At 47.1% G+C, this 13969-nt stretch overlaps 1 protein-coding gene across 2 annotated transcripts in view; it reads right to left on the reverse strand.

Moving 5' to 3' along the window:
• The window catches only part of GRAMD1B (GRAM domain containing 1B), a 96375-nt gene that overhangs the window by 10596 nt on the left and 71810 nt on the right, over nucleotides 1-13969 (reverse strand). For both annotated transcript variants that reach the window (XM_014883578.2, XM_088177745.1), the window contains exons 5-16: nucleotides 12204-12288; nucleotides 10539-10642; nucleotides 10333-10428; nucleotides 9917-9997; nucleotides 7321-7436; nucleotides 6326-6482; nucleotides 5503-5692; nucleotides 4337-4480; nucleotides 3647-3765; nucleotides 2187-2329; nucleotides 1527-1630; nucleotides 149-352 (exon numbers count right to left, since the gene is read on the reverse strand). In XM_014883578.2, coding sequence (XP_014739064.2) covers nucleotides 149-352; nucleotides 1527-1630; nucleotides 2187-2329; nucleotides 3647-3765; nucleotides 4337-4480; nucleotides 5503-5692; nucleotides 6326-6482; nucleotides 7321-7436; nucleotides 9917-9997; nucleotides 10333-10428; nucleotides 10539-10642; nucleotides 12204-12288 — 1543 coding nt within the window. The remainder of the gene's footprint in view (nucleotides 1-148; nucleotides 353-1526; nucleotides 1631-2186; nucleotides 2330-3646; nucleotides 3766-4336; nucleotides 4481-5502; nucleotides 5693-6325; nucleotides 6483-7320; nucleotides 7437-9916; nucleotides 9998-10332; nucleotides 10429-10538; nucleotides 10643-12203; nucleotides 12289-13969) is intronic.

A 13969-nucleotide genomic window follows, 5' to 3' on the forward strand; every position in this document is an offset into this window, starting at 1 on the left:
CAGTATATAAACACATGGAGCTCTCAGTAAAAACTGAATTCTGATCCCCATTCAGTAGTCCCTGTCATGGACACATCCTCCCCACCCTGCTGTGACAAAACCCCTGTTAGTGCCCATCCCCAAGGCTGTGGGGTGTGCAGCTGCTCACCTGCCACGTGCTTGATCCGATGGGCAACGTCCTCATCCGTGGGGGTGGTGACAGGGCTGAGCACCTCCTCCAGGTGTGGCACCCGCAGGTGGGCGTGGGTGCGTTTCCTCCGCCGCACCGTGGATTGCTTGCTCACCTTCTCTTTGGGGGATTGTCTGTGCACCTCAGCCAGGTATGTGCTCTCTGTTTTGGTCAGCTCGCTCTCTGCAGCAACAAGGGGGAGCATTAATTTGTAGGGAGAGAGAGGTTAAACCCCTCTGCTTAGGATTTTAGCTTTTATATTTTTCATCCGTTTGTAACCCTGCAGTTCTTTAGTGTAGAACTCTAAACTCCATATCCAGTGTGAGCTGCTGCTCTCCCTTTTTGGGCAGACACAACAAAACAGCTTTTTTAATGAGTCCTGGGAGTTGCAGTGCTGTCACACAGAGTTCACTGGGGGTGCTGGCAGGGACTCTGATGGCTTGGAGATCCACCTGCACGGAGCCTTTCATCTGAGCTGTGCTTCCAGCACGGAATCCCTGCCAGCTTTGCAGCCACAGTGATGTCATGCTGGCACCTGGCTCCATTCACCTAAAAGCCAGCTGTGAACCTGTGCCAACAGTCCAAACAACCCAGTTCCAGATGCTTCCAAAGCACAAACAGGGACAGCTTTAGCAGCAGAACCAGAGAGAGCAGCTACCAGGAGCAGCTTCCCTCCTGCAGGTGCAGGTCCTGCACTGACCTTGATGCCTTAGGATTTTTATTTTTTTTATATATTTTTCATCCATTTGTAACCCTGCAATTCTTTAGTGCAGAACTCTAAACTCCATATCCAGTGTGAGCTGCTGCTCTCCCATTTGGGGCACACACAACAATTCCTCTCCAGGCCTGGCAATCAAGGACACCTCACTGCCTCAGGCCTGAGAGATGGAAACAAAAGGGAGTTGGGGGCAGCAAACTTGGGGTAAATGACTTCATTACCTGGAGCTGGAATTGGAAGATGAACCCCCAAAATGCAAATGGCCCAAACTTATCAAAGTGTGCAAACCCGTGACCCATTGTCCATTTTGGTTTGTCTGCCCTAAATGCACCTGAATAATTCAATAAATAGAACTGCTTTTTATTCTCTTAATTTTGTCTGACCTCTGTTTTTAGGTAAGCCCCAAAAAAGGCAACAGCTGGGCCAAAGAATCTGGCAGAGTTTGAGAGATTTGTGCTCCACATTCCTCACACCTTTTACCAAAATTTGACCCCAAACTGCCTGACAGGGAGCAGGATTTGATGCTCTGATTAATTCCAGCAGGAAATTTATTCCAGCTGTGGCCATATAAGCCACCTCCAAGGCTGGATCGTGCTGCCCACTCCCACTCAGGAGTGCCACTGTCATTGCCACTCTTACCCAAATGACGGAAATAATCTTCCAGGCCACTCCAAAAATTCTTCTCAATGAAGGATTTCACCAGCCCCCAGGGCTGTTTCCTGTAGCGCAGTTCTGTGGAAACCCTGTGAGGAGAAGAAGGTCAGTCATTCCCTGCTTCTGCTTCCTGGGGGTGATGTCAGTTCACAATCTTTGTCAGTGAAAATCCAGGAAATTATCATGTACACTGTTATTTCTGGAATGGTCTCAGCCCTTCAGGTTTCCAGAGAAGAAGCACTGCTGGAAAAGTCCTTGCAAAGGCAGGAAGAGCTTCTCCCAGGAGTGCTCCACGGCCATTTGACAGACATTTAGATTATCATTACTGAAGTCACACAGATACAGCTTTGCCCAGTACCCAATTCCTCTGCTTCTCCTCCCAAAAACAGCCCCAGGACGTTCATCCCGTTGCTCATCACAGTCTGCAGTGATAACAGGCTCTGCAAACCCCTGCCTCCAGGAGAGAGGCAAGAAAAATCTGTAAATCCTCTCCTTGATGCACTGATATCAACCCAGCACCTACCCTTCGTGACAGGAATGTCCCAGCAAAGAAATAACCCCCTCAACCCCTCCTAACACACCCAAACAGCAAAACTCCCTCCCAAAGGTGCCTTTTGTTCATCATTCCCCGTCCAGGAGAGGTACCTGAGTCGGCTTTTGTTCCTGGCGACACGAGTCAACGTGTAGCGGTTAATGGTGTAGAAATAATCGTGGTAGGGGACGTCGTGAGTTAGCACCTCTGCATCTATGACATAGCACTCGCTCTCCTGGCTGGCTTTGTACATTGTCTGCAGGAAAAAAACAGCGTGCAAGGCAACTCTGAGTGTGGCTGGGGCACGGCTGGCACCTTCAGCAGCACAGGAGACACCCCCAGAGCCCTGCCCTGCCCCTGCAGCTCTGCTGTGAGCAGCTCAGCCTGAAGGGAAGGCAGAGGAGAACAAGGGTTTCACCCAGATGCTGCCCGTGGGCACATTTTACAAAGGAATTTGGTTGCAGCCTCCAGGATTTTGTAACAGAGGTGATGCACACAGTGCCATGTGAGACCTTTCCCTTGTGTCTGGCTTGTCAGGGACCCACCTGAGCTAAAACCAGAGGTTTCAGCATAAATTCTAGCTACTGAGTTTTCTAGCATAAATTATTCTGTGATTCTAAACACCATAAAAACACACCACTGCCTTCTTTTAAGCTGTTCTGGTGTGATTTTCCCTTTGCTCCAGAGCAAGCCTCACCCAGAGGACACACAGACACAGTTCAGCACAGACCCCTGCACAAAGCATGGCTTTTCCTGCAGGTTATTCCCACTCAGGACACTCATTCCCACTGAGGACACACAGGGGGTGCCTTGGTGGTTGAGCCAAATTCAGAATTAAATAAGCCATGGCTTGTTTATCTGAGAGTGTGCTGTTCCTTTTGCTCATCCCTTTGCTCTCCCTTTTCTTTTTCTTCTTTCCTTCTCCCCAGCATTTTCCTCACACCCTCACAAGTCTCACCTTGCTGCTGGCATCCTCCTCTCTGAAATGTGGTGCTCAGATCCCTTTTCCTGGCTCCCTCTTAACAATCCCTGAAGCTCACTCTCAGTATTTACCCTTGGCCACTTGAACACATCTCTGGACATGGAAAGAGGCTTTTCCTCCCTTTCCATGGCAGGCCCTGCTAGATCCAGCCAGCCTAGCTCCTCCCAGTGCAGATTTTCCCCTTTTTACCTTTTAAAGCAGATCATCTCACTGTCCTCACCACAATAAAAAATCCACAACACCCTTTAGAGCTGTGAGAAGGACTGGTCAGGCAGTATCTGATTTCTTTGAGTAATGTCTGCTGGGCTGAGCACAGCTCAAAAAACACCAGTTTGGGTGAGAAAAATAATTATTAAGATGTGCTGTCTTGTTCACAAACTCATCTGCTTTTGCTGGGGAATTTGTGGTGCTTTCATTGCAAGCCAGTGGAGGATTAACTATTCATGGCTGCAGAGACACTGGGCAGCAAGTTAAAGCAGGGAAATGTGAAGAGGAAAATGGGCAGGGACAACGAAAACACGCTCAGGACAAGAAAATAATTCTCAGAAAAGTTTCTAGCAAACATCCCAGCCCTGCTCCACTGTCCCTTACCTGAGTCTCAGTGACTGTGGCAGTTTTGGGGGCCAGAGGGTTGGTGAGGGTGATGGTGTACAGGATCACTCTGGTCTGATTGCCATTTTCCTCCTTCTTCCAGGGGTGAAAGATTATATCTGAGAGGACAAAACAACATTCCAGTCATTATTCGGGGAGGGATCTCTGGTCAGTCCCCTGGGGAAAGGCATAACCATATAACCAAGCTGGGATGGGATTTCCTTCCCCTCAGGGAGCCTGGCTGCTCTAGAGCTCAGCTGAGTGTGAAACAAAGGGCTCCTGTGCTAAATGTGAATATTTTCCCCTCTTTCAAGTGCAGGGAAAGGGGGAGAGGCTGGGGATTGACCCCCTTCAGCAAGCCTACAGGGAAAGGAGGAGTGTGACATGCCAAGGGATTCTCTCTGCAGCTCTGTCCATGTCAGCTGTGGAGCTGGAAGAGCTTTTCCCTCTCACTCTTAAGACTTGAACAGAGGATCAGGCCTTAGGTGATGATAAAAATATAAGAAAATCTGCTTTTCCCATTAGAAAACTGTTAGAAAATGAAACCAGATGAGCACACAGGTCCTGCCTGTGCTTTTGCTTACTGCCAGCACGGGCTATGCTGTCCCAAAATCTGCTGAGATAAAAGCAGATAAAAGCGTAGCCCCAGGGCACAGCCCTTGCCCTGCAGCAGCAGCAGCAGCTCCTCACCAGAGAAGCGGCGCTGCTCCATGAAATCCCTCTGGAACTGGGAGTCAGTGAAGAGCAGGTCGTAGAGTTTGTCCACGCTGAAGTTGAACACCTCGTTCACGTACTGGCGCCCGTTCAGGTCCTCGTAAAACGCCTGCACCTCCCCTGTGGGGATGAAACACTCGTCTTAGGAAAATTAGGATTTTAGTCCCAAGTTAGTTATTTACTAGAATTCATTAAAAAGCAAATGGATAGATAGGCCTTGTTGAAAATAATTAAAAGTAAACCAGGCTTGAGATGGTTACCTGAAACTTAAATAATGGATTGCCTGTCATTTTAGGTTTGCTCAGCTGTGCTTGCAATGGGAAAAGATGGAACAAGTAAGTGGATCCAAAGAAACACAAACAATGCAAGCAGAAACTTATTCTTCCAAAAACTGGGCTTTCCCAGAAGCCATTTGAATTGTCATCGATAAAAAACGTCAAGAGTTCAGGGTGAGGAAGACTCGCCTTACTTCCTCTTTTTAAGACCTCTCCCCACAAAAACGACCCCAGATTTAATTCAAAAAGCCAACCACGCATGCTTAATAGCCATTCAAGCTAATTACCACAGGAAGAGGAGAATGGGAGGTGCTATTATTATGAATATGTATTTGTTTGAAGCTTTTGTCAATAAATAGACTCTGTGATCACTTGGAATTTTGCAGTGCAATTGGAGGGTTACCAGCTTCCCAGCACTGAATAAACACACACTTTCTAACTTTAAATTGTTACAGAGTCTTTTGTCCATCACAGTTGAGTATCAGTATTAGACCAATACTCATATTTTGGTAAATCAGGGAAAGAGACCCTCAAAGTCCAGCCATGACCCTCCAGCATGATGAAAAAGGTGTTTCCACAGCATCAGGAGCTCAATATTCCAGAAGGAACCTAAAGGAGGGACTTCAGCCCTTTTCCTGCACTGATCCCAGGGCAAGAGCTGGGACATGAGAATGGCTAATTAATTACATAGCTTATTTTAGGGACATCCTAAAATTGAAACACATTCACTTTCTGCAGCCCACAATGGGAATTCTTTGCATCTTCAGGGTGCAGAAAAGGATTTCAGTAGTCACCACTCCATCCCCTCCTGGGAAAGGATGGGCTAAGGCTGGAAAAACCTCCGATGACCTTTCCCCAGGTAAATACCTTCATCATGGGTGTCTGAGGAGTCACTGAGCTCAGTGGGAATGTCTTCATTGTCATTGAAATCCAGGGAGGGGGAGCTCACAGGGCCAATGATGTCGATCTTCTCTCCCATGATGTTGGCAATGCCAAGATCTTTCTCCACTGGGCTCTCTGCCACTGCCTCCTCCTCTTCTGGGAGCACTCCATCGAACTGCAGCAAGGACAGGCCACAACAAGGGCAAGATCAGCACCTCGAAATGGGCTTTATATCAAAAAACCCCACATCTGTGAGACAATTTCTGAATATTTGGCCTTGATATAACCAGAAATTAAATAGAGAGAGGAGGATTGCCAATACAGCATTTATAAATACAATTGCCATACAGTGTTTGTAAAACCTCCTCTCAAAAAATCAGTGTTCAAGCTTTGGACACCACCAGTTCGTTTTGGTTTTTGTTTTTTTTTTAGACAAGCACAATATTGTCCAATCCTGGTTTTGCTCCAGAACAAGCTAAAAGAACCCGAGGTGATATCTAAACAAGGTCTGCTCTGCCATAATACCAGGAGGGTACAGGCTGTTTTCCAGGGAATAACTGAAGGCAGGGAAGAAATTACAACATTTCTATATCCAAGACTTTTCCTCCAGAAGCACAGAAAGGAAAATGCTCTTGCTGCTGAGAGTCCCAGTGACAAAATCACTGAATCCAAGAATCACTGAGCCCAAGGACTGAAATCAGCAGCAGTAGGAGAGGAGCTGGAGGATGAACAAACCTCCTCAGATCCATGGGGTGCTGGATTTCAGGAAAAAACAAAATTCCTGCTGCCAGGGGAGGAGAAAACTCACCGAGGCTGGGGCTTCACTGCTGCCTGTGGAGGTCAGGGTGCTGGCAGTGACAGATTTCTTTGGCAGCTGAGGGCTGGCTTCTGGCTTGGCCTCCATGCTGCTCTTGGAGGAGCTGTCGTTGACTTCATTCTCCTCCACGGGGATTTCTTCACAGTAGCTGGGACGCCACAGAGAACACAGGTTTTTATGGTTACCCCTCTCACAACAGCTACAGCTGCACACACAGAGCAAGTGAGAATGTTTCTGTGAAGTTTCCACACTGTCCAGAAGCAGGAATGGGCTCAGTGCAGGGGAGAGCAAGCCCCAGTTTTTTGGGTATTTATACAGGGACTGACAAGCATCAGCGTTTTCTGGCCATGCAGCCCTGCCTGGCCTTGTGACTGGGAAGCTTTGGCATTTCTAGAATTGCTCAGCTGGCTCAGCAGCCATTCCAGCCCCTCCCAGCTTCCAAGAGGAAATGCTACACTTCCAGCTTTGTAGGCACCACACACTCAGCAGCAACCAGAGCCCAGAATGTGTCAGGACTGTCACTGTCAGGTTGGATGTCACACACACACACACACACACTTGAACAGAATAACAGCAGCATCCCCTTTATTCTGAGTGTTCTGCAGTTCATATATTCTTAAAAAAGCATGATCTTAAGTTATTGACTGCAATAAGTTATTATATTCATTGGTGCAAAGCAAATAGCATGAATATATTTGGCAAAAGCTTTGCAGAAAGTCAATAAAGCACATACACACGTTAACTACAAAAATCCTTCATGGATCTTTTTTAATCAGGCTCCACACTAACAGCCTTGTCTTCTTCCTGGCTATGGATACATTGGGAATTCATTAATTGCTGTTTTTTCTGCTAGCTCAGTTTGGTTTACAGGCCAGCTGTCAAGCCCCTCCTGGCTGGACAAGCAGAATTTGGAGGAATGCAGCACATGCTGCTCTGCTGGGCCAGCTCTGCTCCCTGGCACACAGAGCTGAGCCCTCCCCACTCACCCCATGGTGTTGAAGTCATCATCAGGAGGCACATAGTCTTCATCATCACTGGTGAGCCCCAGCTCGTTCCCATAACACTGGTGGACAAAGTGCCAGAGCTCCTTTGGACACAGAGGCTGAGACAGGGGATACACAACATCACTTATTTGCAGCCAAAAATGCCAAAATACACTCAAAGTTTGGAATTACCATTGCCAGGAGCACATTCCTTGCCCTGAAAGGAGAAGTAAGAGATTCTGACACTTGAGGTGAGAGCCTTTCTGTGGGCCCAGCTCTGTGAAATTCCATTTTATGGAGTTTATTATTATTTATTTCTATATTACATATTTATATTTTTCAATCATATTTTATTTATACTAATTATCTTTTATTTATCTATATTTATATGCATACATATATATTTATATGTACATATACATATGTATATTTATATTAATATATCATGTTCTATATATAATACAGAGTTCTATATATAATATAAAATATGTATATATGTATGTATATGAACATACACATATATGTATGAATATGTGTATCTAATATAGAATTTTATCTAAAATATAGAATATGTAATATAAAATATTTTATAGATGATCATATATAGGAATGTATAATATATGTAATTATATGCAATGTTTTATATTATTATTTTTATTTTATTTTATTTTATTTTATTTAATCTCTGGCATAGATGTTGCCCCCACTGAGCACAAGCAGGCCCTGTCACCAATATTCCTCCACCATCAGCCCAGGTTCTGCCCCAAAATCTGACACTGGGATTTTACCATGCCACAACCTCCTGTTAGTTAAAAATATCAGAAAGTTCCACCCAGAGCAGCACATGGGTGAGATTTTCACTCAAGAGTGCAGGAATGAACTAATGGAAGCACCAAACCTGCATTTCCCTCCACAGATGCTTTTCCCACCTTTTCTGCTGTGCCTCCCTTTAATGTTTGCTGCTCCTCCAAATCCCAAGACCTTATGAGTTTTTTTTTTTCCCCCCCCTTTCAACTTTGTTTGAATTAAAGCTGCCTGAAGAATCCCAGCTGCAGGGACAATGATCTAAAACAGCAACAGAGAAAAACATTTCCTGCTGCAGCTTGGAATCAAAAGGAGTTTGTGTCACCAGACACCCCTGTGAAAAGTTAAAAATGTAACAAAGAGAAAATTAATTATCCAGCCCATTGAAAAAAGCCCAGATTTTAGGGATGCAGGTCAGTGATCACCACATGACTGTGACATGAGATTCTGAAAAATGGGGCAGGAAAACTTGTGATTTCAAGATGTGGCACAGGGATGAAAGGCGATTTTTACCCATAAGAAACTTATGACCAACAACAAAGAATTCTTGGTAATGAGGAGAAACGAATCCAGTGAACTTTTTCTGAGTTGTTGGCTTGAATTTCTTCCCATAGTAACTGCATGGGATAAGGCAGGAATTTTTTAATCTAGCTCCCCACAGCAGCAACCAAAAGCATGGGAAAAAAAAAAATCCTCTAATGAGGAACTTTCATCCAGAAAAATGGGACTGTTCCACCTCCTTCCCACACACATTAACTCACATCCATGTCTTATCAGGAAAATTGGACTCAGCTCTTTCTCCTCTCTTCCTGCCAGCCACGGATCCCACATTTGGAAAAAAAAAAAAAAAAAGCTCTGGAATTGCTTCCTGTGTTTATCACTCTGTGTCTCAGTTCCCATTAGGCTCGACCTTGAGCCCAAGGGCACTGAATTTCCTTGGGAGCTTCCAAAGGCTGCTCAGGTTACAGCCCCTGGGGCAGCACAGACAAGGTGATCCTCTCTGCTCCTAAATCCTACCCCCGAATTTTGGGACAGGGTATTCCTGCTGCCTCATTCCCCCAGCGTGGGGTGAATTCCAGCCAGGACACCCCGAGATGCTGGGAGCACTGGAACATCAGCTTAGCTTATTTCTGGGAGGCCAGAAATACCCTCCCCACAGCGGAACACATCAAATACAGGATTTACAGGCACAGCAGGAGCAGGTTTATTTTAAAATCCAGCCCACTCAACTTCACCCAGTGCACCCTGCACCCACAACTGCTCTCACTTGCATTTGGCATGTCCTGAACACTCATTTTCTGGATTTCCACACTTCTGGAGCACTGAGAGCTCTGCCTGCACAGTGAGTTATTCCTGCTGCTTTTTCAGCTGCTTTCTTGAGGGCTGCTCCACAGTGGAATTGCAGACTTCCAAAAAAAAACCAAAAAAAAACTTCCCTCCTGAGACCCTGATTCCTCAGCAGAGGCAGAGTGGCACCTACTGTGTGTGATTTACCCCAGAAAATGGGTGATTTACTCCAGAAAATGGGTGATTAACCTCAGCAAATAGGTGATTTATCCCAGAAAATGGGTGATTAAAAAAAATTCCAGCAAAAAATTCCCTGCAAAAAGAGGGAATTGCATATGAAATCATGAGCCTGCTCTGCCTAAACACTTGTATTTAATGTCCCTACTGCCTGAACACTCGTGTTTGCTGCCCATGGGTGTTTTTTTCAGTCAGAAGTGATGCTCCTGCCCTTGCCCATCACCACCACCACCCTTCCATCCCACCCCAGCTCCCAGGTTTCTCTCTGTACCTTGTCAAGCAGAGCATTCTGCCAGAGTCTGAACATCATCATGTACGTCCTGTCTCGAGCCCCAAAGGAGGTAAAAAAGTGCTGGATGGGGAGAGATGGAGAGAAAAATCAGTTCAGAAAAAGCCAAAAAACCAGGGGAAGAACACAACAACTTCCCAGCTGGAGTGAGCCATCCATCCAGACAGAGTGAAGCTCATGGAGAGGCCGGTGGCTCTCACCAGGGAGTGAGCACTGAAACAGCTCAGTTAGAGACGTGCTGCTGTAAAACCCGAATATTTTACTGGTCCCACACCCCACATGTGAGCTCCAGCCTCAGCACAGACCCCAGCCCTTTTCCCAGTTTGGAAAAAAAACCCCACACACACCCTCAGAGCCCTGGCAGGCACACAGGGTGGCCCCAGCAGTGTGGGATGTACCTTTTCAGTGTCAGTGCAAACTTGGATGGCATTGGGAATGAGCCGTGCTGTCTTCTCCTTGGTCATGGAGCAGATGTCCTTCAAGCGAACTGTCAGCTGCACCAGGCAGGGAAAAAACACCACAGGAGGGAGAAACTGGTGAGAAGAGCCCTGCCAAAGGACAGGTGAGCACAACCCCAGGGCTGGGAGCAGGGGCACAGCCTCACCAGGGTCTCCCAGCGGAAGATGTTGCTGTAGAAGCAGATCCAGTTCTCGGAGAGGTAGAGGCGGCCCTGCAGGAGAATGTCTCGCTGGAGAGCACATGAGTAATCTGGGGGAGGACAGCACATGGTCAGCGAGGGGCACAAAAGCCACAAGATGTGGCTGATGCCTTTGTGTTTTAGCCTTTGGATTTTTCAAATCCTGCGCTGCATTAATGCATAACTCTATATAAAGTGTCATCTGCCGACTTCACACCTTGGTCAGACAAAACAATTCCTCTGGGCCTGAAACTCAAGGATACCCTACAGCCTCAGGCTCTGGAAACTATAAACAGAAGTGAACTGGGGAGCAGAGAAAACTGGGAGAATATGGCTTCATTACTGATGCTGTAATTGGAGGATTAACCCCTGGTATGCAAACGGACCAAACTTATAATTGTGTGAAAAACTCGTGACCATCATCCATTCTGGGTGTAACCCCTTGAGGAGCCTTCATCTGCCCTTATAATGTACCTGAAGGCCCCTCATTAAATATATCCAATTAACAAATAGATGCTTTTAACTTCTGTTTCTAAGTAAGCAAAGGCATCAGGGCAGCCTAAAGGTGAGGATGAGCAGCAGCACCAAGAGAAGCCACTGAGCACAGCAAGGCAAAGGCAGGGCCAGCAGGAGCTCAGTCACCCCACCAGGCTGTTTCCTCCCAGGACTTGTCACAGACAATCTCTGTCTCCCTGACTGATGATCCTCTGCAGCATCCCATTAAATCTATTTCCAGATTTAATCTCTCTTTTCCTTTCTGTTTCCCGGTGTCATTGTGCCTTTCCCCCCCAGTTTAAGCATCCCTAATGATTTCCATCCCTCTGCCAGCACAGGCAGCTCTCACCAGTGTGGGGCACAGGAGGGGATCACCAGTTATGTGAGATACAGGATTTGGGAAGGGCAGTTGTGTGTGAGCAGGGATGTTGGGGAAAAGGGAGGGAAAAGGGAGGAAAAAAGGGAGGAAAAAATGACATCATCCCCCATCAAATGAGGAAAATCCATCAGAAAATGCAAAACCCATTGGAAATGGGGCTCTGCCTGTGCTCCAGGCAGACAAAACAAGCTTGTTGTCAGTGGCAATGTCTGGAGAATGAAAGGAATGAGGGATTTGTCTTTACAAACTGACTGTGGGTCTGCTGGTAGATAAAACCAGCACTGAGAGATGAAAGAAACAATGGGAAGGATCCCAATGATTGATGAAAGGAATGAGAGATTTGTCTTTGCAAACAAACTGAGTCTGCTGATAAATAAAATTGGATACTGAGAGATGAAAGAAACAATGGGAAGAACAATAAATTTCGGAGGAATTTACTGAGTGACACAAGAAAAAAGGGGGGTACACATAGTAGGTGTGGTTTTGGGAAGTCTGGACCTCTCAAGTACCTCAGCCAGTGGGATAGAGGGAGGGAAATATGGCAGGGAGATTGGGATAAAAAAGGAGGCTGCATCCTCTAAAAATGTGAGACATTTTTAGAGGAAATATACCATGGCCTCTCCCATTATTCAAATAAAGCTACAGGACTCCTCTATCTCCTTTTGGACACAAACCTGTGCTGTTTGTGGATTAATTTTCCTGCCAAGGACTAAAATCTGGATGGATATGTGGAAAGCACAGCTCTGGGGCTTCCTTACCCACGATGAGGCGCTCGGTGTCCGGGAGCTGCTTGAAGAGTTTCCTGAAATCCTCATTTCTCTGCTTGTACGTGGGACTCAACACCTGCAAAGAAAAAGGGTCTGGTGAAGAGAGGGACAGCCAGGGGACAGGGGAATGGAGTGGGAAAAAACACCTCGGGTGCAGGAGGAGAAAGGGACAGAGGCACTTGGAGAGGGTGAGGCCAGGATCCCATCACAGCCCAGCCATGGGAGGGTTTGGGTTTTGGTGCAGGGAGTGAGAGGAAGAGGAGAACCTGACTGGGAAGAGCAAATCCAGGCTGCAAAGGCTGCAGCCCTGCCTGCAGAGGAATTCTCCCTGCCTGCAGTCAAACACTGTCCGAGGTACAGAGTGTGCTCTGCTTGCATCAGTCCCCAGGAATGGCACAGCTACCCCAGGAAATGGGGATTCACCAAGAAAAGGGGGATTTATCCCAGAAAATGGGGAATTCAGCACACAAAATGGGGGATTTACCCCAGAAAATGGGGATTCATCCAGAAAAGGTGGGATTCACCCAGAAAAGGTGGGATTCAGCACAGAAAATGGGGATTCACCAAGAAAAAGGGGGATTCACCCAAGAAAATGAGGATTCACCAAGAAAAGGGGGGGATCTACCCCAGAAAATGGGTGATTCGGAACAAAAAACTGGAGAGTTACCCCACAAAATGGGTGATTCAGCACAGAAAATGGGGGATTCACCCCTGAAAAGGGGGGATTTGGCCCTTCTAGAGGACCTTGAGCAGGCTGGAGAGCTCAGGATTCCCCATGCCCACCCCTCTCCCCCACCAAACAAACCCAGCTAGGTGCTGGGATGGTGAGAACACATCAGAGGGGCTCCAAAAGGGCTCTCCCAGGGACTGAGCCGTGTCCTGCACTTGATTTGTGTCCTGGCCCCAGAGAAGGGCTCGGGGAACTCGGGGCAGCTGCTGGAGGGACACCAGGCTCCTCCCTGGGGTTTATGGTGAGTGCCCACACCTCCTGCACCCTGTGCCAGCTGCTCCCCACAGCCACCACACCTTCTGAAGGCTTCAGAACAGGGGCAGGTGCAAATTCACAGCTCCCAGGGAATCTGCAATGTTCCTTCTCCCACTAATGTAGGGAAGAAGCCACCTGGGGTACAACCTTTTCCCTCTTGATCCAAAAATCCCCCTCCAGAGGCACTGATCTCTCAGAGAAGAAATGTGAGAGTCTTCCAGCAAGAGCCCCAAAAATCTGAGATTAGAGAAGGCAGTTTCTGCTTAAGAATGGTGGTGGAGTCACAGGGGTGGGAGGAATAGAGAGTTTATTTAGAATTAGCCTCACAGTGCTGCCAAATGCTGTCAGATCACAGCAGATTTGATGTTGGTTGTCAAATCACAGACAAACCCTCACCCCCAAAAGCATTCCCTGCTCCTCACAGTGACTCACTGGACTAGAAAAAGAATATTCCAACACTTGCTCCAGCCCTGTGGGCCCAGAGGAAGGGATCTCACTCTGAGTAAACCCTGCCAACCAGCAGATGACAGAAACATGAATTTTACTTACCAAACTCCCAGCCTGAACATCTGGAAAAGATCTTGGTCTGAGATGGGCTCCAGCAAGAGCCCAAGCCCAAGATTTCTAGGAACAAGCAGACGGGAGTGGGGAAAAGGGATCATAATCCCTGCAGGGCTGAGCTTTGGGCTCAGTGCAGCCCAACTCAGCAGGAACTAAAACCTGTCCTAGCAGAGGCTCTGCTCAGCCCCAGCAGCCCTGCCAGGGTGCAAAC

The sequence above is a fragment of the Sturnus vulgaris genome, chromosome 23 (genome assembly GCF_052056855.1).
Source record: "Sturnus vulgaris isolate bStuVul1 chromosome 23, bStuVul1.hap1, whole genome shotgun sequence".
Lineage (NCBI taxonomy): Eukaryota > Metazoa > Chordata > Aves > Passeriformes > Sturnidae > Sturnus > Sturnus vulgaris.